We start from the raw sequence: 26,130 nt of genomic DNA, 5'->3' as shown, positions 1-26,130 counted from the left end.
ACTGTATTCATAGATGGAAATGACCTTCCTGCCCCCGAACTTTCGAACCCCGTCAATTCTTTTCTGTAAATCTCATTGTTAACGATGTCAGTTTCTCTCGGGCACATTTGTATGATGCCGTAGACTCTGAACGAAACATCGTCGTTACGCTCGAAGTGAAGACCATCGAAGCGTCATTTCTCCCGTTTCTGACAATGACCATCAGTTTGCTGCTACTAATAAGATAAATAGCGATGGATCGCCCTGTGATGAGAAAGGTGAGGTCCCTTTTTGCCTTTGCGACTCTGTCGATCATTTCTCATTTAGGACGAAATCTAACGATTTATGGCTAGCGCCTTTTCTCTTCGTTGTTCCCACAGACAACGCAGATGCCCACGTCTCCTGCAGCCTGCTGCTCCATCAACATAATGACCTCGAGCAGCTGCGCGTAGCGTTGTTTGACGATGTTGTGACTTGGGCTCCGCCAGACGACGAGGACATTTCACATGAGTATAATTTTAAAGAATCTATCTTGAGACGAGAAACAACGTGGCAATGCACCATGGCATTGAATTCGCTAAGAACGTATCAAGACAAGCTCTCTTTCACCACTTGACAGTCCCGCTGCCACCTATCGATCCTCTTCCTCCGACTCCCATAGTCAACACAGCTCAAGCTATCGCTCAGATCGAGTTCTTTGAAGTCCCAGTCATCGACATCTACCGAGCTTTCGCAGTCTGAACACGCATCTTCGGGGACGTTCGCCAGCCAGCTGTCGACCTTTGGCGTCACCCAAGCTACCGCTCCTTCGACATCGACCTCTTGGCTGATGGGGTAGCCTGTCCCGTCGAAGTCGTCGCCGAAGCAGGAGGATTGGTTGTCTGTTTGGAACTGGACGCTGGCTTCGAGGGCGGCGGCTTTGGCTTGGGAGTAGGCTTCTTCGGCTTCGATGAGTTCACGAGTCAGTTCTTGGTTCACCTGCACCCAATGGAGATCGAAATGCTCGAGGGACTCATAGGTGGTTGGCTCGCCTGCAAGTTCTGCTTGATAATTGACTTCCTGGTCGTATGCCTGTTCGTGGACTCTGTTGTCGAAGGCGACCTGAGCTTGCTGGACTCGATCTTCGGCGTCCCATACTGTTTTGAGGAGCTTCCGCTTGTTTGATTCTTCTTCCGTGGGTGGCTCGACTTCTCGGTCGAGAGGGAACGCAGTGGTGTCCAACTTCTCAGGGGCTTTGTGAAACGTCATCGTGGGCGTTGTTGCCTCGCATTCGTCATCGCGGTTCTTGAGAGCTTTCTGATATTGCTCTTGCAGGTCGAACTTCCCAAGCGGGATCTCATCCTCCTCCAAGGGTTCGATCAAGCAAGCGTGCGTAAATGCATCATCGAGATATGCAGCAACTTCAACTTGTGCCTCCATCGATATACTGCTTTTCCATCTGACGTTGGTCTCCAAGCTCTGCTTCTCGCAATCCATCTGAGTCAGGATGCGCCGAAGGATATCAATGGCACTGTTCCAAGAGTTTATACTGTCCTCTCGCTCAGAGTCTGGAGCATCCTTGTTGACTTCTGCGTCCATGATGCGGAGCTCATCGTTGGATATCTCATTTTTGACTTTGCGTTGGAATTTTTCGATGGCCTCGATTTGCTGTTCGGCATGGCACTCTTCTCTCGCATACACTCGATGCGCATTGACGGCCCGCTTTACTATTTGCGCGAAGTCGTATGTCATCAAGAGGCTGGCACAGGTCTTTACTCCATCGGAACCGGCGACAAGACGCAACGGGCCAGCAGTATAGTCTTCAACCGTATCTTCAGCATCGAACTGGATGTACGAGTCCTCTCGGAGTTCCTGCTCTTGTTCTGGGCTAAGTTCCTCGGAGAATTCGGGACCGGCTGCTTGTTCCTTTCCCAGCGGTGGAGTTGCCTTTGTATGGACATCTGCTTCATCTGATGGGAGCGGCAGCGGCAGCTCGATCTCTTCAGCCATAGGTCTTTCTGCTTGCGGGCTCCGTCGAGCCTCATGTTGCTCATGCTCTGATTCTTCAACTTGATGTACTGGATTTGGCCTTGGATCTTTTGGTATCGCTTGGAAAATCTTGGAGAAATTGTCGAGAAAGTTTTGCCTGAACATGACTGCCTGCAGTCTTTGCTTCAGGACCAAAATGATTACCGGATCCATGCTTGTACGAGTCGAAAATGTTCCGTGTCCTGCAATGGAAAGTGTGAAGTGGTTACGAAAGAATGAAGACTGTCATACGTCTTACCGTCAGGGGTCTTCCAGCTAGCTAATCACTGCAATAACGACTACTCTAAAATGATTCGCTTTGTCTGGCTTTATAGCTTCCAGATTTGAAATTTAATTCACTGTGATTAGTGGCGGTCTTGGTCAAAGGCTTTGTACTCACATGGAGTCTTACCCTCGACTTTGTCTCGTAAGCTATTCGTAGAACGTGGCAGACAAGACAAAGATGACGCGAAAATGCACACAGGCCCGAGCGACGACCATGCTTCGACGATGTTAATGGACATCTCGTGGAGATTTTGCATCCATCAAATTTCCGTCTCTTCATTCCTCAATTTCATAACTCAACTCAAGTGCCAGAAGCGCAGGTTCGCCTCGGTCAACAGTGAGCAACCACAACAGCCACTCCCTTCATATAGAAGACTACGATGAATTTCTCAACTCGTTCAAGCCAGCGACAAGGATCCAGTTCGGCGAACTGGAGAGGCGGTGCCTCAGATGCTTCTACGACTATTAGAAGTACCGGGACTTCCACGACTTATAGATCAAGTCCACTGAACTCCAGGAGTCGTGTGCCCTCGCCGATCCAAGAGGAGCCGGACTCATCAGCCACCGGCCAGAAGCGATATGTGCCTCCTCATCAGAAACCAGGAGCTAAGGCGACACCTTCGGCCATGGACGAGACCATTCCTCAGCTAGGGGCCATGACTTTGAGAAATTACACCAGGACATATTTCGTGGAATGCGTCTCTTGCCCCCAAACCAGCGCAGGCCGCACCATCAATGTTGACTTGTCACTTCGGCGCCCCTGGCCAAGCCAACAGCATGGCTACCATCGCACTCAACAGCGGCGACAAGAAGAAATGGCGCAAGACGGCCGTCTGCGTCAAGTCTCCCTGGACTCGCGGCACCTTCAACAAGGGAGACGTCGTCTCTCTCCCGTACCACGTCGCCAACATGAACCCAGAGCGTAAAGAGGACGATCCCGGTCTCCATCTGAGCGAATTCGGACCCGTTCTCTCGAAACGTCGTATGGTCATCATCCTCTTCAAGTACAAGGACATCATGTTCTGCGTTCCCCTGTACTCGTTCACCGGCCGAGACATCGAGTCGAGACATCCGGAAGTCATCGAGCAGTACATCCAGCTCATCAACATGTACGATGACATGAGCAAGTTCGCGGGCAAAGGCAAGTACGAGCCGATTAAGTTCAGGCACGTTCATAGAGGGCAAGGCCTCAATGAATGCACCACCGTCCACATCACCGGAGGCAAGACGGTTTCCTGGCAGGAAGACATCGAATTGGTCGGCCGTTTGACCAAGCCCAGCTATACACGGCTGATGAAGCTGTGGCGCGATTTCAACGACGTAGCTGACGACGAGGAGTGTTCATGGCCATCTTAGCCGACTGTCGACAAGGATCAGACAGAACCAATAAAATCTCCGAATACCCTCTCGCAACGCGTCTCAGCTCAGGGCTCCAGCCAGGTTATCGCGCTTCCGAAGAAAATTAAGCCCTCTCCAGCTGAAACGGCCCCCATGCCCGCTTCACATGCATGCATAGCCTTACACTAAGAGCTAGCGTTAGCGTAACCGGCCCGGTGAGCGAAAGGTAACCGACGGCGACGGCCGTGGCCGAAAGGAATCGCCGTGGAGTTTCCAGTGCCTTACATAAAGACGAAAGGATCACAACCGAACGAAGCGGCAGGACCGCAGCAGCAAAAATCCCTCTTCCTCTGTGTGATGACTTGCACGTTTGAGTTTTGTGGGAGGTTGGTAGGTATACATTCGATAGGTCTACATCTATTTTCGAGAATCGCCTTTTTAGGAAGGTCCACAAATCCCTTCCTTCAGGTCTTAGATGCTCTCGTGAGGATTCCGTTCGCCTTACGTCAGGCTTCGATTTCACAGTAATTGTGGCTTGTAGCCCTCAATGAGACCAATTCTAACCTAAGCATATCCGCCGCTTGGTCATCGGTCGTTCGTCGACCAACGGCGATGAGACTCGGGCCGGAGGGTCTTGTGTCTCCTGCTTATGTTGCCGCAAGCCTGACTAAGTACTAGCGTGGGTCCGGAGCATGTGGAAACACATGGTCCTGTGGTGAATATACTTCGGGACCCTAGGCTTCAATTCGACGAGGGAGTGCCGTGGAGTGACTCGATCGCCTCGTCACTTCGACGTGTTGGACTTTCCGCGGCTACAAGCCGGAACACTGACCTCGGATGTTGCCCTCGGGTGGTGCGCTTCCAGATTGCGTATGTACGCAGTCTCGTGTTTACCAGTTGGTTTAGGTCGATCGATGAGATTTCAGAGTCCAGTGGATTCCCTTCAAGGTGGAGTATCCGGTTGATCGTCTTCCTCAAACTCGGCGTCGTCGTCTTCCTCTTTCTGCTCTCGATTCCGAGATTGCGGATAACTTCGCTGGTAGATATCGCCCATGGAGTTCTGCCTTTCAAGACTCTTTGCGACCTTCTGGCACCAAGCGATTTTCTGTAGTTCCATTCGCCTCGAATACCATTTACAGGCATAGTGAAGGGCTCCACGTGAGCTCAAGACACCGCAGAAGCCAAATCTGGGTTGTGCAAACCATCCTACACTCTGGCAAAGTTTCTCCGCGATATCGTTCGCTTCTGCGACCAAGATCGCTTCGGCCTTAGGTAGGATAGGGAGCTTGAATCCTTGGTTGACTTCGTATAGCGTCTGCTTGATTTGCAGCAGTGCAATCCAGTAGACACTCTGTGCGCTGGCGTGACTGAAAGTCGGGAACCGCAAGACCTTTGGAAATGCTTGTGGTGCTCCTTGAGTGTGTTTCTGCAAGTGTGGATACTTCTCGGCGTTCTCGTGATGATACGGTAGCTTTTCGAAAGACGAATACCACCGGACCAACCAGGCCTGCATGCTGCGCTCGTAGCTTGCCAGTTCCATGATCGAGTCGTACAGAGCGCTCGGGTTTGCTCGCTTAATAGCTGCGTCGGCCCTCTGTAGAGCTTCGGGCAAGGTGATGATGTGGTCGCTCAGAGTTGCCATGAAGGCGTCTGTGATTGCAGAACAGCGTTTCCAGTCTTTGCCTGCGATTGGGACTTTCCTCCGCGCAGAGTTTCCCGCATTTGCTGCGACGTGTCGAAAGTTGTAGAGGAAAAGCTGCGCGAATCTGGAGTACTCGCCGTCTGGTCCACGTGCTACTAGCAGATCTTGGAGGCCTCGGTGATGGGCTTGCCAAGGTCGTCCCGTGGGACAGAGCGGTTTAAAGACTTCGCAGAATCCGAGAATGTAGGCAGCACTAAGCACTCCGTCGTTGTACATTGCTCCGGGGTCGGCAAGATCGGTGTTGAGGCTTCTCACTGCGGCTTGGTATCTCGAGTGGGCCTCGTGAACCAGCCTCTCGTCCCGTTGTGCCGTTCCTATTTGGATGAATGCCAATGCGTCGATCGCAAGTCGGCTGGCCGTTCCTTTGTCCTCGAGCATGTCGCGACAGAGGAATTTAGAGAACATGAAGTCGGTGTCGTTGTGAGATATGCCGGCCGGAAAGTAGAGTCTGAGAAACTCCTCCTTGAGCTGTATTCGGCACGCCGCCGAGCTGTTGAACGACACGATGCTGGATGACGGTGTCGCCGAGCGCATGTACGACAAAGCGACCCCTGTCCTGGATGATGAAGTCGAAGCCTCGGAGCGCTGGTCGACGCCATCTTCAGAAACGCAGTCTGAATGGCTGCCATCACAGCCTTGACACGTCTTGATATTGAAGGGGCAGTCGTGCATCAGATCGTCGTTGAGATACCAGTGTGGCACGAATTCTGGGTCGCACTGATAGGGTGACGAATGTGCCGTCGGGTTAAGCAGAGAAAACGGCGAAGCACACCTTGACGCCGACATGGTGTGTAGAGTCCACCGCTGTCTTAGCAGACAAGGGAGTGAACAGCAGCATATAATGTCGTGACGGCATCAGGGTCGAAGCCAACTCTGCTCTGACCGCTGTGGCCCGCATGTACAGTAGGGCAGCATTGCGGACCGAACGAACATTTCTGCCGCCATATCCCAATTTTGCACCTATCCTACAGGGCTGAGCTGAACGAGAATGTCTAGTCACGTTGGTAGTGACCCTCATTAGGGCAATTGATGGCCTGTGCGATCATGGCTATGGCCGAACACCGAGTGCAGAGGCAGCACTCAAGTGCAGCGAGCCTGGTGGAAGAGACGACACGATTGGTGGAAGACTTGGAGAAGGCCCCTTGGAATTGGATGGTGTGTCGAGGTCGGCACATGGAAATCCTGCACGGGTGTTGGCGCAGACGCATTGCCCTACCGTAGACGTGGGTCTAAGGATTTGGCGCTAGAGGGGGCAGATGTTGAAGAGTCGGTGGACAGGTGAGCCTTCCAGGTCGTTCGTGGCCTCTAGCTGCAATCAGTTAATTTCCATGCCAGAGGGTGCATTGGGCTGGTGGGCACTGCGGCTCTGCCTGCCAGAAAATGTGTCGTACCCTATGATTATTGCTCCTTTGCCTTGTCTAGTAGTAAGCAAATAGCTTATTTTTCAGAACAAGCGAGAGTCAAGCGAAAAGCTTAACTCTTCAGCTGAGCTCAGTCAACCTGCCTGTTCCAGTATCAACGTCGGTGCTGCGTCCAATGGGAATTGATCTTGTCAATGCAGGTCCCGCGATAGGCAAAGTCAAGTACTAAATTGACGTGCGTAGTCAGTTGACAAATGAATTAAGGTTTCGTTGTTTTGGAGAAAGGACAGACTAACCCGCACGACTCCAACATCTCCAACGTCGGCTAGATCGTTTCCCATACAACCGCGACAAGGCGACAGAATGGCAAGGTTGTCAGCACCCGTGCTGGTGGATTCCAGTGGCCACCAGGGCAGGAACAATCGCACACGATCTTCAAAGCATCGCCGCAGACCAACAGGCCGGCTCGCTAGACAGCCGTTCGACAGCAGTTGGATGCTCTGAGGCTCGGTGTTAAGGGCCGTGCATACATCTGGCTAAAAGATTAATCTGCGTCGCGGTGCAGTACTTCATTGAGCTCAGCGCGCAGCGGGACATTTTCGCCGAACATTGGCGTCGACGTCTAGGGTACGCTGTTTTTCGCCCGACGGTGAAGGATCTGTCATTTGCACAGTAGGGCAGCTGAAAGACAGGTATACGAAGTCGCTGCACTCCATGGTCGATGGTAGATGGCTGATTGGCGAGGCAGGGCTGCAGCGCGATGGTGAAGTGAGGTTGGAGGTGAGCAAGGGCCGAGGGCAAGGGTAAGAGCAAGATGACGAGCCGTCGGGTTGCCGCTCTTGGCTACCGGCAGGGCTGGCATTTGTGCGGGCTGCATAACTTCCTTCTTCTGTCCCTCTCCCGAAACCTGAACAACTTTCGGCGATTAAGTTATCAACAGTCGAGACATCTGCAAAGCCTCAACTATTGATGGAAATAGCATCTCCAACAGTGGTCCGAACTCCCACCAGCGCTGATGATGAATGGATGTCTCGGCTGCATACTCAAATCGACTAAGTTGAGCTGAACTGTCATGTTTACATTTGTGTTTCTACCATGCAAGCATGTGTCCCGCGACGAACTTTCGACGAAGAACAACAATTCTGCCCGTCGATGTTACGACCGCCCCTCTCCCATTCAGGTTCATTCACCTCGAGGTGCTCAGAGGCCATGACTCCGTAGAAACTGCGCAATCTGCTCGTACATTATCGATGATGTGTATTGCAAATTGATCAAGTGGCCTGCATTCGGAACAACGAGGCTTTGACTGCCATTCGCAGCGGCTGGAAAGAGCTTGGCAAGCGACAAGGCTGCTCGATCGAACAGCTGGTCGCAAGAGTTTCCACAGGCAATATAATCGTGAGAGCCCAGGACCACATCGACCGGTCTATCGTACCGCGGCGCGGGTGCTATCGAACCAGCATAGGTCAGGATCTGGCCGATTGTGAATTCGCCTCGATTGTTAAGGACATCTCCAAGTATGCCTGACTCAAACGGCCAACGTAGGAGCGACTGAGCTAGTGATACTGCATCGTTCTGCACCAAGTACCCCATAGGATCGTTTGAAAAATTCGCTGGCGCATTCTCGGAAGCTACTGCAGGTGCAGTGCCCAGCAGCGCAAGGCCAGAATGATGAAGGCGATCCGCCAAGCCGGTGATGATACTCGCATTTAAATCATTAGGGTACTTTCGCTGTGGGAGACTGTCAGTACTGTCGACATTTTCGGAGACTCGTGTGCTCACATTGACCCCAAGCTGGATCGCCGCCCCATATCCGTGGCCAATGCCCACAATAGATGAGAAGCGCTTCGATGAGAGCTGGCCGTTTCGCAGAGCATCAATCAATGCATGCAAGATCTCGATCTCCACAGGTGCCTGGACAGTTTGGAGTGGATTGGGATGATCGGAATTGCCTACTCCAAGGCGGCTGTACGCAAATGTCACATATCCAGTTTTGAGGAAGTTGTTAACGTAGCTGTAGTTTCCGGTATCCCAGTAGTGTTTTTGGAAGCCCATTCCGGGCGACATGATGTGTACAGTACTTTCGTTCGAGGTGTGCCCAGGCGCTGCACAGAGGACACACTCGATTTTGAAGGTGTCATTGATGTGCAAAGGATCCCCGAGTAGTGCTCTCATCTGATCAGGGGTGGAGAGAGCAATGTCTTGAATCGTTTGAGATATCTGCCATTGATTGCTGAGGTTCGGCAGCAGAACATCTGTGTTTATGGCAGATATTTCCAATGGCACAAGACCCTTGACGCAGTGGCCAACGTCTTCGTATGTAGAAACAAATACTGGGTTGAGGAAGCCGGCGCTATCTGGATATCCAGGAGGTGATGCGGTCGCGCCATATCTCCAAAGTAGAGTAACACATGCCAGTGTCCAGGCGTACATAATGAAGTTGCAGCAAATGATCTCGCGTCATCTCGTCCAAGCAACACAAGCGCTTTTGTCTAACCCTCGTCACAATGCTACTAGTATTGTTTTCATCAATGCGGAGGGCGTCCATGGGCGTTCGGACGGGCTCCGACCGGTCTTTTCTTCAGCATTCTTACACGATCGAGACGTGAAGGGATTGGAGCCATGAGATCATCTTTGCGAGATTGAACGTGGGTCGGAAGTATGAGCAACTGATTCTGAGCAACTCATTAGAAGCCTGATAAAGTCATTTCGATAGCCAGGGGCTAGTAAAGATGATATAACATCCATCGCGGGCCTGGCTCGCCGTCCACTTCTTCCAACTCCTGCTCAGCTTTCTAGGGTGATCCGTCGTGGTACGCATCGGACCCGAGCCGAAGGAATACGATAGCGTCTGCTGCCTGTGCAGACAAGACTCCAAAGGACACGATCATTCTCGATGATGACAATGATTGAATGATGAAGTGCATTGAGAATGGCCCTGGAGGTGACGGGAGCAGAGCGGAGGGCCGAGAGCAAGGTGACGTCTGGGGTGCCGCTCTTGGCGGCTGGCGTCTGTGCGCGCGAGCTGGAGCTTGATCCAAGCAAAACAACAACGCGACAGCATCATTCCTCACGCGTCGCTGTCCATGGCATCTCACGTGGCCCGCCTCTCTGTCCGCCCCGACGACCAGTTCAGCACCGAAGTCAAGTCGCGCGACTTTGCAGACACCAACGGTGTCGCCGCCGCCGCCATGCCCGCCTCCTCGTCGACCTGGATCCCACAGCAGCTGCGCTTCCCAGCTGCAGTCTTGATGACCTTCAGTCTGAGCTCGTTGCTTCTGACGCTTTCCTCGCCCGTGACAGGCCCAGAGCTGGCAGCTGTCAGCCGTGATCTCACGACGGCATGGCACATCACTGCCATGGTGATCTGGAAGGTTGCAGAGCTGTGGATCGCTTGGTACGCTTGTTACGATTGTGAGTAAAGCTTGTTCGACTTGATCGCACACGATCGCATGCGCTGACTGCTGGGCAGACCTCGATCTGGCATACCTCACCCTGCTGAACAATGTACCCCACTACTTCCTCCTGAACACTTTCTACGGCATCGACTTGTTCACGGCGATCCTTCCACTCGCCATTGACATCATCACGATCACCCTCCCCTTCGCTGTCTTCCGCCGGCTCAACAGTGGCCATGCCGACCCAGAAAGCAAGACGGTGAACCAACAGGTCGTTCAGGACAAGAGCATTCAGACACTCGTCACCGTCTTTGGCTCTGCAGTCTACACTATCGTTGTATTCGCGTGCTTCAAGTCTTGGATTCCGACATACATGGTCACCCACTTCGGTGGACTGAGGAGCCTTACAAAAGCGCATGACGCGAATGTCGTCTTGTTCCTGACGCTCTTCCTCCCATTGGGCTTTGCGGCGTCTCAATTCATCTTCGTACCGGCAATCGCATCGGCTGTGAACCCAGGTCTCACAGACCCAAATATCGTACCAGAGAAGGTCCCATTCAATCCCCAGACCGCCACATTGGGCCAAACGTTGGCGTACAATCTGGGGTTTAGCGAGGCTGGATTCACGCCACGGGCAGAGATTGTGGCGAAGCGCACCCTGATTTTGTCGGCGTGCTCGTTCACCAACTCTTTCGTCCGCGCGTACTTTGTGATCGAGGGTACGGAGGTGTTTGGTGCTTTGGGATGGGCAAGTGTATGGGCACTGGCGGCTGGAATCACCGGCGTCGGGTTCGCCTGGATTGGGGACGAGTAATCGAAACGGGCAGGTTCAGCCAGCGCCACCGAGGCAGACGAATGTAAAAGGACAGTTGGGGAGTTTCGGCAGAACGGATATACCCCTGGATCGCCTTTGTGTTCTCATGAAAACAGACTTGCAATTTGATGATCACGTGAAGTTAAACCACAGTCCCCACATTCAGTTCCTTCGCCTCCCTTACAACACACTCGCACATTCCACCTTCACGCGCCTTCGCTCACATTGCTCGTAGTTGCCTTTGCAATCACACATTGCTTCGCAGTCGTGATGTGCCTCCTCCCATGTCTTACTTCGACCATGTCCGCAACTTCCACGAGCAAGATACGTCATCCAGGCTGAAGCCAACTCCACATCACTCTCTACATGTCCTGGTCGTGGTCAATCAACCTCACCATCATCTTCGCCTGCGTCTTCGTTTTCCTCATCATTCAATTTAGTATCCAACATCCTAGGACACGACGCGCAATGAAGTCCTTCCTCAACAAGGCCAAGGCGGCGCTCGACGATGTGAAGCAACAGCGTTTCCCACCTCAAGTCGACGGACCTCCTGATCGACCTTCAGCATCCTCATCGATACAACCTCCGACGTATGCAGACGTAATCAAGTACCGATATCACCATGGCACGAATTTGGGTTCTGTGTTTGCGCTGGAAAGGTGGCTTACGGGGAGTATGTTCCGGGATGAGTTTCAGGGCTCGAGCGAGCTTGTTGCTGCTGAGGGGTGGGTGAAGCATGAAGGCATTGAAAAGGCACGGGAGCGATTTGAGCAGCACTGGAAGAACTACTGCAGCGACGCGAATCTCGAATGGCTGAGGTGCCATTCTGGATGTACGACTATCCGACTACCGATAGGGTACTGGACCCTGGGCCCGGCCTATTGCGATCACGCGCCTTTCAAGTCGGTGGGACCTATCTACGAACATGCTTGGGCTATGGTTAAGGATGTTGTGAAGCGGTGTCATGATCGAGGCATGGGCGTTGTGCTAGATCTGCATGGCGTACCCGGAGGAGCTAACAAAGGCGATCATTCTGGAACCAACAGTGGCAAGGCCGAGTTCTGGGACTCTCGTAAGAACAGAAATCTGGCAACTCGCTGTCTTTGCTTCATCGCGCAGCAAGCCAAGTCCATGGAAGGCGTTGCAGGTATCCAAGTCGTCAATGAATCGGAGTACAATGCTCCTCATATGTACGAATGGTACGAGGAAGTCCACAAGGAGTTGTCTAGTATCGATCCTACCATGCCCATCTACATCTCCGATGGTTGGGATCTCAGCCGATGTGCTGCATGGACCCAGCAAAAGAACACCGTACAAGCACACAATGCGAGCCCGCTTGTGGTCGACACCCATCTGTACTGGGCGTATACAGATGAGGATCACAAGAAATCGCCTCAGCAGATAACCGGCGAAGTCTGGAGCAAACTCGCTGAGCATGAGCTGAAGGATGGGAGTGTCCTTGACAGAGGCGCTGTGCAGGCGATCGTCGGCGAATACAGTACTGCTTTGGACGGCACTTCGTGGTCACTTGCTGGAAACCAGAAGTCTCGCGACGACCTCACCCGAGAGTTTGGCAATGCCGAGTCGTGGCGGTTCCAGCAGCGCGCCGGCGGAAGTTTCTTCTGGACCTATGTCATGGACTGGATGCCAGGTGGTGATTGGGGATTCAAGCACTTGACTGAGCAGAATGCTATCATCAGACCCAAGTCATTGGCAATGGAGACCGCCCATGTTCAGCCTGCAGTCCAGAGAGCGCATGCCGAGAAAGATCACCGTAGAGGGACGACGTGGGGTACCCATTGCCAGTATTGGGATACAAACCATCCAGGCCACTACGAGCACGAGCGCTTTCCTCAAGGTTGGGATGTGGGATTCCATGATGCCATGGCCTTCTTCGAGATGCGTAGTAAGCAGAATCACAGCGGCACGGACAAGATTGGAATGCTCGACCTATGGATCCTGAAGCGGCTGCGCGAGAGCGGGCAGAGCGGGAAGTTTGTGTGGGAGTTTGAGCAGGGCATGAGGCAAGGTGTTCGTGACTTTTATGAGGTCGCTGGTATTTGAGGAGGCAGTCCGCCAGTAAGACAGAAGTGCCGAAGGTAGAAGAACCTGGGGTCGTGGGAAGGATGAGTGAAGTCGGATAGAAATAGATACCTTTCAGCTAAAGCGGTAATGAGGAGGATCGGTCTACGTCCTCCAACGTTCTTGTTCACATGTTCCTTGAACTGGGGAATTTGTCGTAGGAGCAAACAAGAGTCACCAGCCATACCCAGAAAATCCTGGTATGCTTTTGATCTGCTGTGGCAAGGAGAACATGCGGTCCATATGCAAGATAGCCAAGGCTGAAGGGGAGCGAACCATCAACGGATCGCCAATGGGTGAGGACTGTGAGGTGAATGGCTTGTGTATTTATAGAGCGATCGGTGCCGATTTTGTGCACGGGCGCCAAAGCCACAGTCAAAGTAGGGGCGGGTGGTCCCGTGCGCGCCTGCCACCCACTTCAGACCGTCGCTAGCCTTCTTGTGATGCGCATGCATTCTGGCGTAACTGGCTCCACCTTCAACTTCACCTCCTGCCGCTCTCGTCCGGACTACTATCGCGGTATACTTGCATGCCCGACGCCCATCCCCCGCAGACAGCGAACGCCGAAGCAGCACACTGGCCAGCCACGGCCTCGGGCGCCCAACACTGCCTGGCTGGCGGATCAGCAGTCTGAGACAACACACACGACCCGGTCCTGACACCTCCATCTAGGAGCTGGCAACACTCGCATCCAGCGCGACACTCGCTGCTCACGACCCAGACCTGTGAGGACGACCTACGCCACTTGCCCACCAGTCACTTCTCCAGCACAACTACGAGCGACAACCATCAGCGGCCTCCCCCACCAAGCCGACCTCCACCCGCACGAGCTGCGACCATCACTCTTCCCACAGAATACGTTCACTTCCAGACACGTGCGCGCACACCTGAAAGATACGCCGAACACGACTCCCAGCATGTCGCGCTCTAGACGCCTGCAGCGCATGTCCAGCGCATCCAGCTCCAGCTCCTCCAGCACCTCTCCCGAGCGCGGAGCCGACGACGACAATGACTCTTTCATGCTCCAGGCCAACGACTCGCAGTCCTCGCTCGGCATGGACATGTCGCCGGAGCAATCACAGACCGAGGCCATGAGGAGGGAGTATGAGGAGCGATGTCGAGTGTCACCTGTTCACCGGCTGCCAGCCGAAATCCTCATCAGCATCTTCGCGCGTTTGACATCTCCGCACGATCTGCAGATGTGTATGCTGGTATCGAAAGAGTGGGCGCGGAACAGCGTGGGTCTGCTATGGCATCGGCCAGCGATGAGCAAGTGGGACAGCATACACAGCGTGGTACAGAGCATTCGGGCAGCAAAGAAGTTCTTCGCATATCAGGAGCTTGTCAAGCGGCTGAACATGTCCACACTAGCGGGGCAAGTCAGCGACGGTACGCTCATGGGCATGATCGAGTGCAAGCGCATTGAGCGGCTGACGCTCACAAACTGCTGCAAGTTGACGGACTTGAGTCTGCAGCCGCTGGTGGATGGCAATAGGAGCTTGTTGGCACTGGACGTTACTGGTCTCGACCAGCTCACTGATCGCACAATGATCACGGTTGCGGACAATTGCCTACGGCTGCAAGGATTGAATGTCACGGGCTGCAAGAAGCTCACAGACGCGTCGATTGTCGCTATTGCGCGAAATTGCCGGCACTTGAAGCGCCTGAAGTTCAACAACTGTGTGCAGCTTACCGACGTGTCGATTCTTACTGTCGCAACTCACTGCACACATCTCCTCGAGATCGACCTCTACGGATTGCAGAACCTCGAGAGTCCTTCCATCACGGCCTTGCTTACCTCATGCCCGCATCTTCGCGAAATGCGTTTGGCGCATTGCTCACGGATCAACGACTCGGCTTTCCTCGACATTCCCAACGACCCAGAGCTACCTGTTACATTCGATTCTCTGCGCATCCTCGACCTTACGGACTGCGGCGAACTGGGTGACAAGGGCGTCGAGAAGATCATCCAGTCTTGCCCGCGATTGCGCAATCTCATCCTGGCCAAGTGTAGGCAGATCACGGATCGCGCCGTGTTTGCGATCACCAAGCTTGGCAAGAATCTGCACTATATCCATCTGGGGCACTGCGCACGGATCTCAGATCTCTCGGTCGAAGCACTGGCCAAGGCATGCAACCGGATCCGATACATCGACTTGGCTTGCTGCAGCAACTTGACGGACAACAGTGTTATGAAACTGGCAGGCCTCCCGAAGCTGAAGAGGATAGGGCTGGTGAAGTGCGCTGGCATAACGGACCGGAGTATCTACAGCCTCGCCGTAGGTGAGGTGAAGAATGGGCGCAAGGTGAACGGTGTGAGCGTTCTTGAGAGAGTGCATCTCAGCTACTGCACACTCCTTACACTTGATGTAAGTTCACCTCAATCTCACTCGAGCGCAAAGCTAACGCAATTACAGGGCATCCACATCCTCCTCAACAACTGCCCGAAACTCACGCACTTGAGCTTAACAGGAGTGCAAGCTTTCCTTCGTGACGAGCTCCTAGCGTTTTGCAGAGAGGCCCCGCCGGAATTTAATGAACACCAGCGGGACGTCTTTTGCGTGTTTTCGGGAACAGGCGTGGCGAGACTGCGTGACTTCCTCAACGAACAAAAGGCACACGCGGCGGCCGCGGCTGATTCCGTGGCATCATCCGTGGCCGACGACAGTGACGCGATCGACGTGGACATCGACGACAACAATCCAGATTCTGATGGCAGTAACACGCCGGTTGTCAATGTCAACGTTCATGGCAACTACCCGCACGGCCACACGCCTATCATACCAGGTCCAAGCTCAGCCGTCGGATTTCAGGGCGTTATACCTCCAAATCATGGCCATGGATCTGCTGGAGCGCTGTCGAATCTCAGTCAGAGTGCACCCGCGACTACTGGGGGCGCGATCTGGGCTGGCGGCGGCACACCTGTTGTCATCCAGCACGGCGGTGGTGCGCAACATGTAACTGGCATGATGGGCGCGACCATTCTGGACGAGGTGGAAGGTGACGAAGCTTTCGGTGAGGGGAGCGAGATTATGGGTGATTGATCCACTCACGATTCTTTTCTTTACCAGCGACCTTGAAGCGCTCGCTTTTGCAGGCACGTGAGGAGACGGGACCGGAGCGAGAGCACGCCGCAGCGACTCTCGAAATTCTCTGTACGGCGTTTGTTTGTGTTTGTGTGTGTTTTCCACTGTCAATTGGATCAGCGAAAGAAGCGAAGAGCGTACGAAGCGAAGCGGAGCATGCATCATGAGTGCTTGTTGTTGTTTTTTTCATGGATTGCACTGGTTACTCACAGGCAGAAAGAAGAAGAGACGAGAGATTCCCAACGACGGTCATAGTGGACGATTGTACTGTATGAACATGATCAGAGCATCCAATCCTCCTCCCAAGCTACCTACAATGTGCTGCCTTCACGACATGTGATCAATGATCTGTACATGCCTAGCTTGGCATGTGACGTCCCTCCCTCCAGCTGCCCTAACTGAGGGCGATGGAAGGGCGACGCATGCATCCACCCTCTAGCTTCCGCCTTTCAGAATCCCAATCATTCACCGCGCTCGACGCCGCCCTATGTTCCTCCGGCCGTGATCTCGCCTTTTTGTGACTCTTTTACGAGACGCATATGAAGAGGCTGTTGTGTCGGGGGGTGTGATTGGAGGGGAGGGGGTTAGTCTGGGAATGGGGATGTAGGGCTTGGATTTGGCGTTTGGGACTGCATGGGCTTGATGAAGGGCAAGAGGGTTTTTTTTTGGATGTGTTGGGTGGTTTACTTTTTTTTCTTTTAGGGGATCTTTTGTGTGAGCCTTGCTATCTCATGGACAGGTCATGTACACGTTCTTCTTTCTTTTCCCATTTTATCCTTGCTTTGCGACAGCCTCTGGTGCGAAGAGTTGTTGGCCTTTTCCTTGTTGGCTTGAAATGCACCAGGAACGCAAGTGGTTCAGTTCACATGGGGACTCATATCCCTGCGGATGATTGCGGCCACAACTGCTCCCGATGTTGCCTCAATGGCCCGGCATGTACCAACATCTTGGAGAGCACACCACCACCCTTCTCACGCCCAAGGCATCTGCCCAACGACCCCATCAACGCCCTGCATATTCGTCCCGGGGTACTGCCACCCCTGCCACTGATTGAAATCACTCGTCATCAACCACGTCGGCACAGACCAATCATTCGTATCGAAAGCCGGTGAATTCGAATCCGGCATCAAAATCCCATACGCATTCGATGCATCCGCGCCCGTCGTCACAGCGGCGGGATTGTCGAAGCCTAGTGTAGCGTCGAGATCGCCCATCAAGATCTCGGGTTGCGTGTCGAGATCACGCATAGCTAGGGCGCGGCGGTAGAGTTTTGCGATCGGTTGCCAGAGACGTCCTTTGCCTCCATCTGCTACAATGGCTGCGGAGCGTTCCATGAAGCGGTCCACGACTGTCCAGGATTCCTCGGCGAGTGGGGTCTTGCGTATTGCGCATAATCCCGCAAGAGCAACGGCTAGAGGATGCCATTGAACCCAGGGGAGACGGCTCCACTTATCCAGCTCAGAATCGCTCCAGAGGTCCTCGGTCTTCCGCAAGACATCCACCGCAAGCTCCAAAACCCACGGTGCATCTGCGGGAGCGCCTTGGCTGGGGAATGGTCGCTGAAAGGACCGCACACAATTCAGCAGGTTGAGGGATTGGATGATCCGGCTAATTTTCATGGTCAAGCGCTGGAGAGGAATCTTGGGATCGCAGTGTTGAGTATACTTCTCCTGGACGTTTTCGTTGTGCATTTTCGTCAGCTCGAGGCGACGTTGCCAGGTATCCGGTTCGACTGATGGGTGGAGCACTTCGAAACGATCTCCGATGATGTAGAGCTCTTCGATAACGAGGGCGAAGTTCATGTTGGTCGGTTGTCTGCGGCCGATCTCGACGGTTGATGCCGTTGAATATTCCACAAGGTCTTCATCGTTGAGGTTCACTGGGAGAGGCCTCTGCCACGAGCCAGGTCGAATGGTGATCTCGGAGCCCCTGTCGAAAGCGAAGAATGAGTCCAGCACGAGAATGTGATGCCACAACCGTCGACGAAGCTGCTGCATGAAGAAACTCTCATATGGTGACTCCCTGTCGACATTGAGCGCTTGGGCGAGTCGGACCAAAAGTCCGAAGAGGGCCCAACTTCGATGGCTTGCATCGTGTTTGCGTGTGGTTGTCTTGAGTGAGTTAGCGGAAGTACAAGATGGATGCTGCATCAAACATGCTCACCACATATACGTCAAAGGCCTGCAGCGCCGCTAGCGACTTCGTGTTGAGTAGATCAGCTTGCACCAACGCAGCCTCTGCGATGCGGCGAAAGTAATTCACTAGATCTGCACGTGGCTGTCCAAACTTAGCTTGGCAGTCTTTGTCGGTCATCTGAGAGATGCCGCCAAAGTGTATAGCAGCCTTCAGGGCCCGATTGCACGGAGCTGCCGCGTCATGGTCCAGGTAAGGCCTGCCTTCCTGGACGAACGCGCTCACAGTTGGCACGTGGAAAACCTTCCAGCATGCGTCAATGTAGTTCACATAAACGTCAAACAGCACCGTCTGCATCTCGGCATGCAGCTCGGGAAGCGCCCCAGGGACTTCGTAGATGCGTCCCGGATGACACATGATGAAGTCGAACGAGCCGGGTGGCTGTCCCGGCGTATGGGCCACGGAAGACAGGACACCAGACGAGGGCGAAGTCATTTCGGAAGTTTCCTCGCTGCTATCGTGCTCGTCTTCTTCCAGAACCTCCCTTAGCGCCTGCACCTCACCTGCCAGGGAAGTCCAGAACCCGCTGGCCACATAGCGGTTAGCAGCTGCGACTTGGACTCCCGGGGACCTGACGTTCTTCGGCCTGATCTCCTCTATGATGGACCCGTTCGCAGGTTGACCCTGCATATTCACGACCATCGATTCCAGACGGTCGAGCCGATCGCGAAGCTCGGTATTGCGGTGCTCTAGGGCATGGCTCTCCACCGTGGAGCGACGTTTGCGGATGCCCTGGGAGCATGAAAGGCCAGACTGACGACAATGGTTGCAGGGCAGTGCTCGATCACACTTGATCTTCCGCTTCTGCGTGAGAAACCGATGTTAGCACCGTCTTGGCGGATCTTGCATGAAGCACGGTTTGCCCCTATCAGACTCACTTGACATTGTCGACATGCCAGTTTAGTGCGTGGCGTTGGGCTTGGCTGCGCAGGGCTGTCTCCTCCCATGTCGATGCACTCGCTCAACGTGAGATCTCGGTGTGCTTCGCGTGGTCCTGATGGTTGTCGCATCGTGCGGCGTACCCATCGTCGCCATCACGGACCCGCGGACCCACGGGCGATATATATGATTTGAGCTGAGCAAGGCTGTACATGACGTGCGGTATCGCTGGTTCGCAAATCTAACTCGTGCGGATAAGTCTATGCCAGGGCGTGGAGTAAGTGCAGGAACGTGGACCCGGAGGATGGGCAGAAATTAGGTAACTCCTACCAGATTCCTTCGCTACCTTGCATGAAGGGTTACGACAGTCGCGGGCTGTCGGCGGACCCGATGGAAGACGTATCCGGAGGCTATCTGCGACGGATGTTTGAACCGGTTACTCTTTAAGAGGCGAGAAGTAGGGTTGTCGCGTGCTTCAACTGCTCATGTGAGCGGACTATTGGCTTTCTCAGCATCGTTCAGTCGCGATTGCCTTTCATGATTAATGCTCCTCGAAAATCCTGCGTAGGATGCTATACGTTGTTTGGGGTTTCGACAGGGAAGTGAAGCCATCGTAGCGGGGAACATTCTCATTGGTACAGCCTTGCCCGCCGCCAGCGGCTGTCTTGAGCTTAAACATTTCTTCCTCGACGTCTGCTCCTCGCAACTGACCCTTACCTAATGACTGAGGCTGGCACCAGCGGCCACCAGCGAACGCCATGCCATCCAGATTCGACGAAAAGAAAGCGAAAACCTTGGCTCAGCTTTCAGCTCCAGAAGAAGCGTATTCCGATCTGAGCCCCAAGGGCTCAGTGGACCGAGGTGTGCGAGAACTCTGTGCGGAAATCAATGCTCTGGATGGCTTTGTCACGACGAGCAGCTGCGCTGGCAGGATGGCCGTGTATCTCGAGGGAGGGCAGCAGAAGATCCTTCCAGATGAGGATATTGACAATGCCACAATTGCTACCGCGGCGACGACGTCCACCGCGGGCAGCGGCAAAGGCGGTGGGGAGTGGCTCTTCGTCTCTCACGATCCTTTGGAGTTAGATGCTACGACAGGCGGCCTCATGAAACTCTTTGGGATGGACCCCGACACCAAACCATCCACCCCATCCACCTTGACCGGCATACGGTTTGTACATTTCAGATTCGAACCATTGGTAAGTCCCTACTAATCATCATTTCACGGCGTTCTTCCTGTTATCTCCTATATCCATCGCTCCCCCAAGCGGCAAACCCGATCCACCCAGATCAACAACAACAAATCTACATCCGCAAACCTACATCCGCACCCACACGCGTAATCGAAATTTCCCTATCCAGCGCCATACCGCGCGCGGGCATTTCCCAATTTCGTAATTCATCACCAATCGATCTACAACTCAGTCCCGCTAAACAACATGTCTTGCACATCAACTAGATCCTTCACATCCTGACATCCTCGCTACAACACGCCCAAACCGCTCACGCAGCCGGCCTATCAGCGGGATTCCGAGAGTCCGGCATCAGCTCCATCGCCGGCACAGATCCTACGCCTATAGTGGCTGTTCGCACCCAGGGCCTCTTCTTGTCCAGTATAATCGGCTACCAGGAACAGGGACAAGGTGTGGACCCCTCTTCCTCTGCTACGATCAAGCCAATGGTGACAGAGGAGTATCTTGCAACTCTCGTGCAGTTGGCGAATCGTCGATTCCTCACCAACGAAGAGCGAAAGCAGAGGTTTCGGCGAGCATTACTAAAGCCTGAGAAGACGCTTTTGGATGTTAGTAAGGCGACCTCGTCGTGGGAGCCGGCAGAGGAGAGGAGGGAGAGGAAGCGGGCCGAAGGTTTGAGGATTCGAGACGCGATTAGGAGACGCGGAGGGGCGACGGCAGCAGCAGTGTCAAAGTCTGAACCACGTGGGGAGGCAGCGAAGGGCGATGAGGAGGATTACCACACAGGCGGGCTCGACTTCGAGCCAGACGTCCGACCGCCGTAGTACGTGGATTACTAACAATACAAGGCATGCTGCAGCCAATACTGCGTGCCCATTACACGTGTGGAGTTGCCATGTGCGCCTTTTCATGCTTGTCCCAACTTCACCCCGATGCCATGTCATCAGCCATGTCCTGTCCCAGACCCACATCGAGACCCACATCAAATAGGGCTCACTCATATCCCTATAACGCCTGCCCATGAGTCCGCCTCGCTATGCACGAAAATAGTAAAGAGACTACGCTTGTCTCGACCAGCTCTAGCCTGTTGCCGAGGATTGCAGGAGAATTGCTACTTCTCGCTGTAACCTTTGCCGCGCGTTACGCGGCGCTTGTGTGATTCGCTGTCGTTGGGAACATCCAGGTCGGTCGAAGATACCACGACTGTGTCCTCGGAGATTGACTCAGATGTGCGATGTGCTTGCCCATCCTTCTCGGACGATGGTGACTCAATCTGGGTAGATGCAGACGCTCCTTTGAACTTGTGGTGAGTAACGTAGAGCGAGATGACCACTCCGTCGTCGGCGCCTGAAGACTTGACTTTCTTCTCCGCTGATTTCATGTCCGCGCCGTCAGCGATATCGTCCGTCTTCTTGCCATCCTGAGCCTTTTGTTGTTCAGATTTCGTCTCGGTGCCGAGTAGCTCGTCTTTCAGCCACTGAAACAACGATCGGTTGTCTTCCGGTGTCGTTTCGGCCTTCTTGCCGTCTTTCGTTTCGGCTGGATCCAGAGTGAGGGCTTCGCTGTAATCGAGCATGTGCTTGAGCTCGCCACGCACCAGTCCAGTGCCCCACAAGCTGATCAATACTCCAGGAACAAGGTACAACAGCGCTGGCTGCGCGTGCTGAAAGACGGTCATGACGATCAGCGTCGATAGCATTCCAAACACGTACCCCACCATGGTAGCAGTGAAGTACGGCTTTGGGAAGCTGGTTGTGAGAAGCTCAGGCATTACAGCGCGGAGTGATGAAGATGAAGTAGCGCCTCTTGTCCAAAACTTGTCGCCCCAGTGGCCGGTCGCTGCAACGTACGGAGCAAACTCGACCTCCTTTTCGCCATGTTCATCGATCGACTCCGGTTTGGTCTTTTGTTTGCGAAGGTAAAAAGTATGCAGATCGAATCTGAGAGCAAGAGCAATCATGAGACCAGGCAGCACAATGTCACCAAGTCCAAGCATGCTGAAGCTCTTGATAGGAGGCTCACCGGGCGCACCTGGCTCATCTGGCCTCGGAAAGACGAGCTTGATCGGCACATCAAGATTCTTGGCCACCGTGACCATCAATGGAGTGAAGAAGACAGCCCAGATATCATAGAAGAAGAGACCAGTCAAGATCAACGATCCCGTGACGAAAGTAGTCGGCGACATGAGCTGCAAGGCACCGTACGAGACTGCAAAGCCTTGGAGGTTGGTGAGCCACCATGGCTTGCCGACGAGGATCGAATACGCGATGGCAGAAGCGCCCAGTACTGACGAGATGGCATTGTGGCGGGTCAACACCACGCTGAAGTCGAAGTGATCTTTCAGATAGCCCTTGACCTTGAACTTCTGCTTCGTCAAGTCTTTCAAGCTCCAGGCAAGGCTAAGTAGCGGTTCTGGTAGTGGGAGACGACCAAGCGGTCCAGTTAGAGGAGAGGATCTCTGCATGTCACTCTTGCCCTTGGTGTCCACCGCAATCACCTTGCGCTCACTGTTATTGACCTTCCACAGCTTCCCTTGGTCTACGTAGTAGGTTGGGCTGACAAAGCTCTCAATCGTCGTCCATGCATCGTTGATGATCTTGCCAACGCTATACGTTCCGATCAAAGAGAAGTAGACTCCCAAGACCAAATTGATCAGGTTCGCTCCAAACTTCTTGATGAGGAAGTATAGGGAAGCGAGCACTACGCCAGCAGTGATTGGGAACACAATGGCATCCCTATTGCTCAAACCCTCCATCTTCTGCACATCGTCCTCTTCCTCTTCTTCGTCATCCTCGTCGATGTCGTCCTTTGGCTTTTTCTTGGATCTGCCGGCAGACAATGGCCGCGAGAGAGAAGCATGGGCGCCTGCGTAGATTGGGAAGAGGGCGGACACGAGTAGGTGGAGGTACATCGGCAGGAATCGTTGGTTCTCTTCAAGGTAGTCCGCCGCCTTCTGCAGAGCCTCGCTGAGGCTGCCGGTGTAAGCCATTGTCCTGGCTTATGGCAGTTGTTGGATGTTGGTGTTGGTGTGTTGGCGATGTCAAGGAATGAACATAGCTGGAGACATTAGCGGAGCAAGCGCGGTGGTGCTCGTGAGGAACGCACGCGGCTGCAGCAGACAAACCGAGCTCAAAGGCTCAAAATAGGCATGTACGAGAGGCGCAGATGCCAGATGTTCAAGCCTCACAGGGCCCACCCTGGTCGGCGATCAACGGATCGCCTACCCGCCCGTTTGGAAACGTTTGCACGTGCTTGGATCTGGCTGTCATTCAGTGCACTAAATGACCATTTGTAGAGATTTGATAGACTTGTCATATACTTCAAGGCATAGCTTGGATACAACTTGACAATTTGATCAATGCAATGATAAATGGATTGCTTCCTGCTACGAAGAGGAACCTCCTCCGCGGCATCTCTGCAAGCAGCATCTATTCCTCCAACAACTGGCCGCCGAACTTGAACAAAGAAGCATGACAGTGGAGTGATCTGATATGGTACCTGACGATCACTGCCCTCCAACAATCCTCACAGCCATGAGTCCTAGCAGACCTCATACAACAAGCCCATCGAACCCGTTCTAATCCGAACACGAATACGAGCCTAAACCACTCATCTCTCCCGAGGTACAGTCCTCACATCTGTCCCTTCGGACAAGGACTCGCCTCCGGAACATGAATTAGCGTGTCAACTATTTGAACAAATGGAGCTTCGATCAATCTGCTTACCAGTCTCGAAAACCGGTAGGTCTAACCAGAGCTGCGCCGTAAGCTCAACGGCACGGCGAAGAGACCGGGTCCGCGTGGCATTGCATGTGCTCGTCTATAACGAAGATGATGGTCAAGGACTGCGTGGCAGGCTTGAGGTAACTGAATGCTGATGGAATATGCGATCGGCGATGAACGCTTGTTCAATGCTGAAGATGGTGCATTTCATGAGAATGACCTTTAATTTTGATGCAAGACCCGGCTGTATTCACTATAGTCCACGACTCCCTCTGATGGCGGTCCTCTTCTTCGAACGCCTCGCTAGAAGAACAAATTTCCATCAAGTTCCCGATCCCAAGCTCTCCATCATTAAGGCTGCTCTTTTAGTCGTCAGTCTTCAACCCGCACAAGTCTGTTCCCAGAACCCAGTCCAACCACGCAAAAAGCCTCCAGTACAGACTTGCTCGGTCCCAGTCGAATGTACCATCTTCCTTGCGCGGTACTGCAGAGCCGATGATCTCGCTTGCACCGATCCACGAGGTCCAGGACGCCTTGGGTTGCTTTGGTGCTAGGGCAAGTTCGGCCGGGAGAACCTTCGCGGGGATGGCTCCGTCGATTCGTAGGCGGCGAGGTTGTGCGACACTTGCCGGAGCTGCTTGAAATCCAGTCGCCTGTTGCTGTGCAGGGGTGGCAGCCGCCGGGCGAGCAGCCAGTCCGTTGTTGAGTGTAGACGAGCTTGCAGTTGGCGAATCCTGCGCTCCACCAAGAGGACTGCGTAGCGGCTGACCTGCTGTGGTCGGTGCTGTCGCCGTCGCCGATGACACTGTGGAAGACCCATTGGGACTACCTTCGACAACCCCTGCTGTTGTTGAGAATGTCTTAGGCAACTGTTCACTCGTGATCTGAGCGCCTGCCTGCGTAGTCAACACCGCCTCATCTTTCTGTGGTCCTCTGCCTTGGTAGGGCTCTGCGTACACCAAGTATCCTCTGATCGTGTGTGGTTGTCTTGCAATAGCCAGTTCAGCTGCTTGCCTCGACTCAAATGTGACCTTGATCCAGTGCTCTCCCCCGGCGAACTTGTTCTTCTTGCGCATAGCCGCTCGTGAAAGGCTTCTCTGTGCTTGCGCGCGTCCCATTGTGCGCGAGACATCGTAGCGCTGACCTGGAGGCTGGCGGTCGTAGTCTTCGAGGATGTAGCCGTTTGAGACGCGCTCGTAGAAGTCAATTGCAGACCACTGTAGATCTTCACCGAAGCCATACAGTAAGACTTCAGTCGGCTCGCTATCTGCAGTATCCGCTGTCGACAATCTTGTGGACGATTGTGCACCTGCAGCATTGGGATCAACCTCGCCTAGGGCGTCTCTCTTTCCTGCATCTTCTTTTGTCCCGACTCTTCTCAGTGAGCCGAAGACTGCATCTTCAGCTGCCATGTTCTCTGCCTTGATTTTGTCTTCCTCTCGTCTCGGCTCCGCTGTCTTTGACCTGGACCTCGACAAACCACTCCTAGTCCGACGCATACTTCTTCCAAACGGGCCTTTCTCGACGGGCGGTCGCTCGCCACTGTCGGGTCCAGAGTAGTCGTACGCCCATGGAAGACGTCGGCCACTGCTGTCAATGGCACGCTCAGCTTCAGGAACAGCATGGACTTGCATGCCGGGTACGCGCTGATTCCGAAGGCCGTACATGTCGACGGATGGTGCTCGTAGCAGATGTGAGGGCGATGCGGACAGATGCGCTTGGGTGGGGCGTGCAAGTGTGGATGTTGTTGAATGTTGTCCGCTGAGTCGAATTTGATAAAGATGACGAAGACGATGCGATGGCGACACCTCTTTGTCTGGGCTGTGGTGAGACGACAAATTGTCGAAGGGTCGATGTCCGGCGTGGAAAGCATTCAATTGTGCGAGCAAGTTCGCATTCACTTCGAGGTCCCAAACTCTAGCTTCACGCGCAGTCACGAGACGCCAAGACTTTGACCAGGTGCACTGTTCTACAGCGAGCGTGCTAGACCACCAGTTTTGGTCAGACCTTCACCGAGTTTAAAACAGAGATGGAGAGCCAGAAAATGGATGTGACATCGAACAAACACGTCGCTTTTACAAGTACATTTTT

General features: G+C 53.8%; 11 protein-coding genes across 11 annotated transcripts; 5 read left to right on the top strand and 6 right to left on the bottom strand.

Moving 5' to 3' along the window:
- Positions 1 to 567: 567 nt before the first annotated feature.
- Positions 568 to 2,160, bottom strand: M409DRAFT_49950 (uncharacterized protein; the record flags this gene model as incomplete). Its single annotated transcript, XM_033811398.1, has 1 exon — positions 568 to 2,160. One exon carries the CDS (start codon positions 2,158 to 2,160, stop codon positions 568 to 570), a length of 1,593 nt encoding a protein of 530 aa, XP_033673115.1.
- An 888-nt stretch (positions 2,161 to 3,048) lies between these two features.
- M409DRAFT_49949 (uncharacterized protein) lies at positions 3,049 to 3,627 on the top strand (the record flags this gene model as incomplete). Its single annotated transcript, XM_033811397.1, has 1 exon — positions 3,049 to 3,627. One exon carries the CDS (start codon positions 3,049 to 3,051, stop codon positions 3,625 to 3,627), a length of 579 nt encoding a protein of 192 aa, XP_033673114.1.
- Positions 3,628 to 4,552: 925 nt separating this feature from the next.
- On the bottom strand, positions 4,553 to 6,097 carry M409DRAFT_49948 (uncharacterized protein; the record flags this gene model as incomplete). The annotated part of the gene is made up of 1 exon (XM_033811396.1): positions 4,553 to 6,097. One exon carries the CDS (start codon positions 6,095 to 6,097, stop codon positions 4,553 to 4,555), a length of 1,545 nt encoding a protein of 514 aa, XP_033673113.1.
- A 1,775-nt stretch (positions 6,098 to 7,872) lies between these two features.
- On the bottom strand, positions 7,873 to 9,105 carry M409DRAFT_62983 (uncharacterized protein; the record flags this gene model as incomplete). Its single annotated transcript, XM_033815393.1, has 3 exons — positions 7,873 to 8,403; positions 8,455 to 8,964; positions 9,007 to 9,105. The coding sequence occupies 3 exons, from the start codon at positions 9,103 to 9,105 to the stop codon at positions 7,873 to 7,875; spliced, it is 1,140 nt and encodes a 379-aa protein (XP_033673112.1).
- A 653-nt stretch (positions 9,106 to 9,758) lies between these two features.
- M409DRAFT_17460 (uncharacterized protein) lies at positions 9,759 to 10,884 on the top strand (the record flags this gene model as incomplete). Its single annotated transcript, XM_033804072.1, has 2 exons — positions 9,759 to 10,086; positions 10,145 to 10,884. The coding sequence occupies 2 exons, from the start codon at positions 9,759 to 9,761 to the stop codon at positions 10,882 to 10,884; spliced, it is 1,068 nt and encodes a 355-aa protein (XP_033673111.1).
- A 468-nt stretch (positions 10,885 to 11,352) lies between these two features.
- M409DRAFT_62981 (glycoside hydrolase family 5 protein) lies at positions 11,353 to 12,948 on the top strand (the record flags this gene model as incomplete). The annotated part of the gene is made up of 1 exon (XM_033815392.1): positions 11,353 to 12,948. One exon carries the CDS (start codon positions 11,353 to 11,355, stop codon positions 12,946 to 12,948), a length of 1,596 nt encoding a protein of 531 aa, XP_033673110.1.
- A 935-nt stretch (positions 12,949 to 13,883) lies between these two features.
- M409DRAFT_62980 (uncharacterized protein) lies at positions 13,884 to 16,010 on the top strand (the record flags this gene model as incomplete). Its single annotated transcript, XM_033815391.1, has 2 exons — positions 13,884 to 15,335; positions 15,384 to 16,010. The coding sequence occupies 2 exons, from the start codon at positions 13,884 to 13,886 to the stop codon at positions 16,008 to 16,010; spliced, it is 2,079 nt and encodes a 692-aa protein (XP_033673109.1).
- A 1,255-nt stretch (positions 16,011 to 17,265) lies between these two features.
- On the bottom strand, positions 17,266 to 19,192 carry M409DRAFT_62979 (uncharacterized protein; the record flags this gene model as incomplete). The annotated part of the gene is made up of 4 exons (XM_033815390.1): positions 17,266 to 17,301; positions 17,366 to 18,163; positions 18,216 to 19,049; positions 19,124 to 19,192. The coding sequence occupies 4 exons, from the start codon at positions 19,190 to 19,192 to the stop codon at positions 17,266 to 17,268; spliced, it is 1,737 nt and encodes a 578-aa protein (XP_033673108.1).
- A 690-nt stretch (positions 19,193 to 19,882) lies between these two features.
- Positions 19,883 to 21,141, top strand: M409DRAFT_49942 (uncharacterized protein; the record flags this gene model as incomplete). Its single annotated transcript, XM_033811395.1, has 2 exons — positions 19,883 to 20,323; positions 20,584 to 21,141. The coding sequence occupies 2 exons, from the start codon at positions 19,883 to 19,885 to the stop codon at positions 21,139 to 21,141; spliced, it is 999 nt and encodes a 332-aa protein (XP_033673107.1).
- A 287-nt stretch (positions 21,142 to 21,428) lies between these two features.
- M409DRAFT_17456 (uncharacterized protein) lies at positions 21,429 to 23,306 on the bottom strand (the record flags this gene model as incomplete). Its single annotated transcript, XM_033804071.1, has 1 exon — positions 21,429 to 23,306. The coding sequence occupies one exon, from the start codon at positions 23,304 to 23,306 to the stop codon at positions 21,429 to 21,431; it is 1,878 nt and encodes a 625-aa protein (XP_033673106.1).
- A 1,098-nt stretch (positions 23,307 to 24,404) lies between these two features.
- M409DRAFT_62971 (uncharacterized protein) lies at positions 24,405 to 25,706 on the bottom strand (the record flags this gene model as incomplete). Its single annotated transcript, XM_033815387.1, has 1 exon — positions 24,405 to 25,706. One exon carries the CDS (start codon positions 25,704 to 25,706, stop codon positions 24,405 to 24,407), a length of 1,302 nt encoding a protein of 433 aa, XP_033673105.1.
- Between the last annotated feature and the right edge of the window lie 424 nt (positions 25,707 to 26,130).

Source organism: Zasmidium cellare, assembly GCF_010093935.1.
Source record: "Zasmidium cellare ATCC 36951 unplaced genomic scaffold M409scaffold_3, whole genome shotgun sequence".
NCBI lineage: Eukaryota > Fungi > Ascomycota > Dothideomycetes > Mycosphaerellales > Mycosphaerellaceae > Zasmidium > Zasmidium cellare.
The sequence above is the reverse complement of the archived record's forward strand: the minus strand, read 5'-3'. Positions and strand labels throughout refer to the sequence as shown.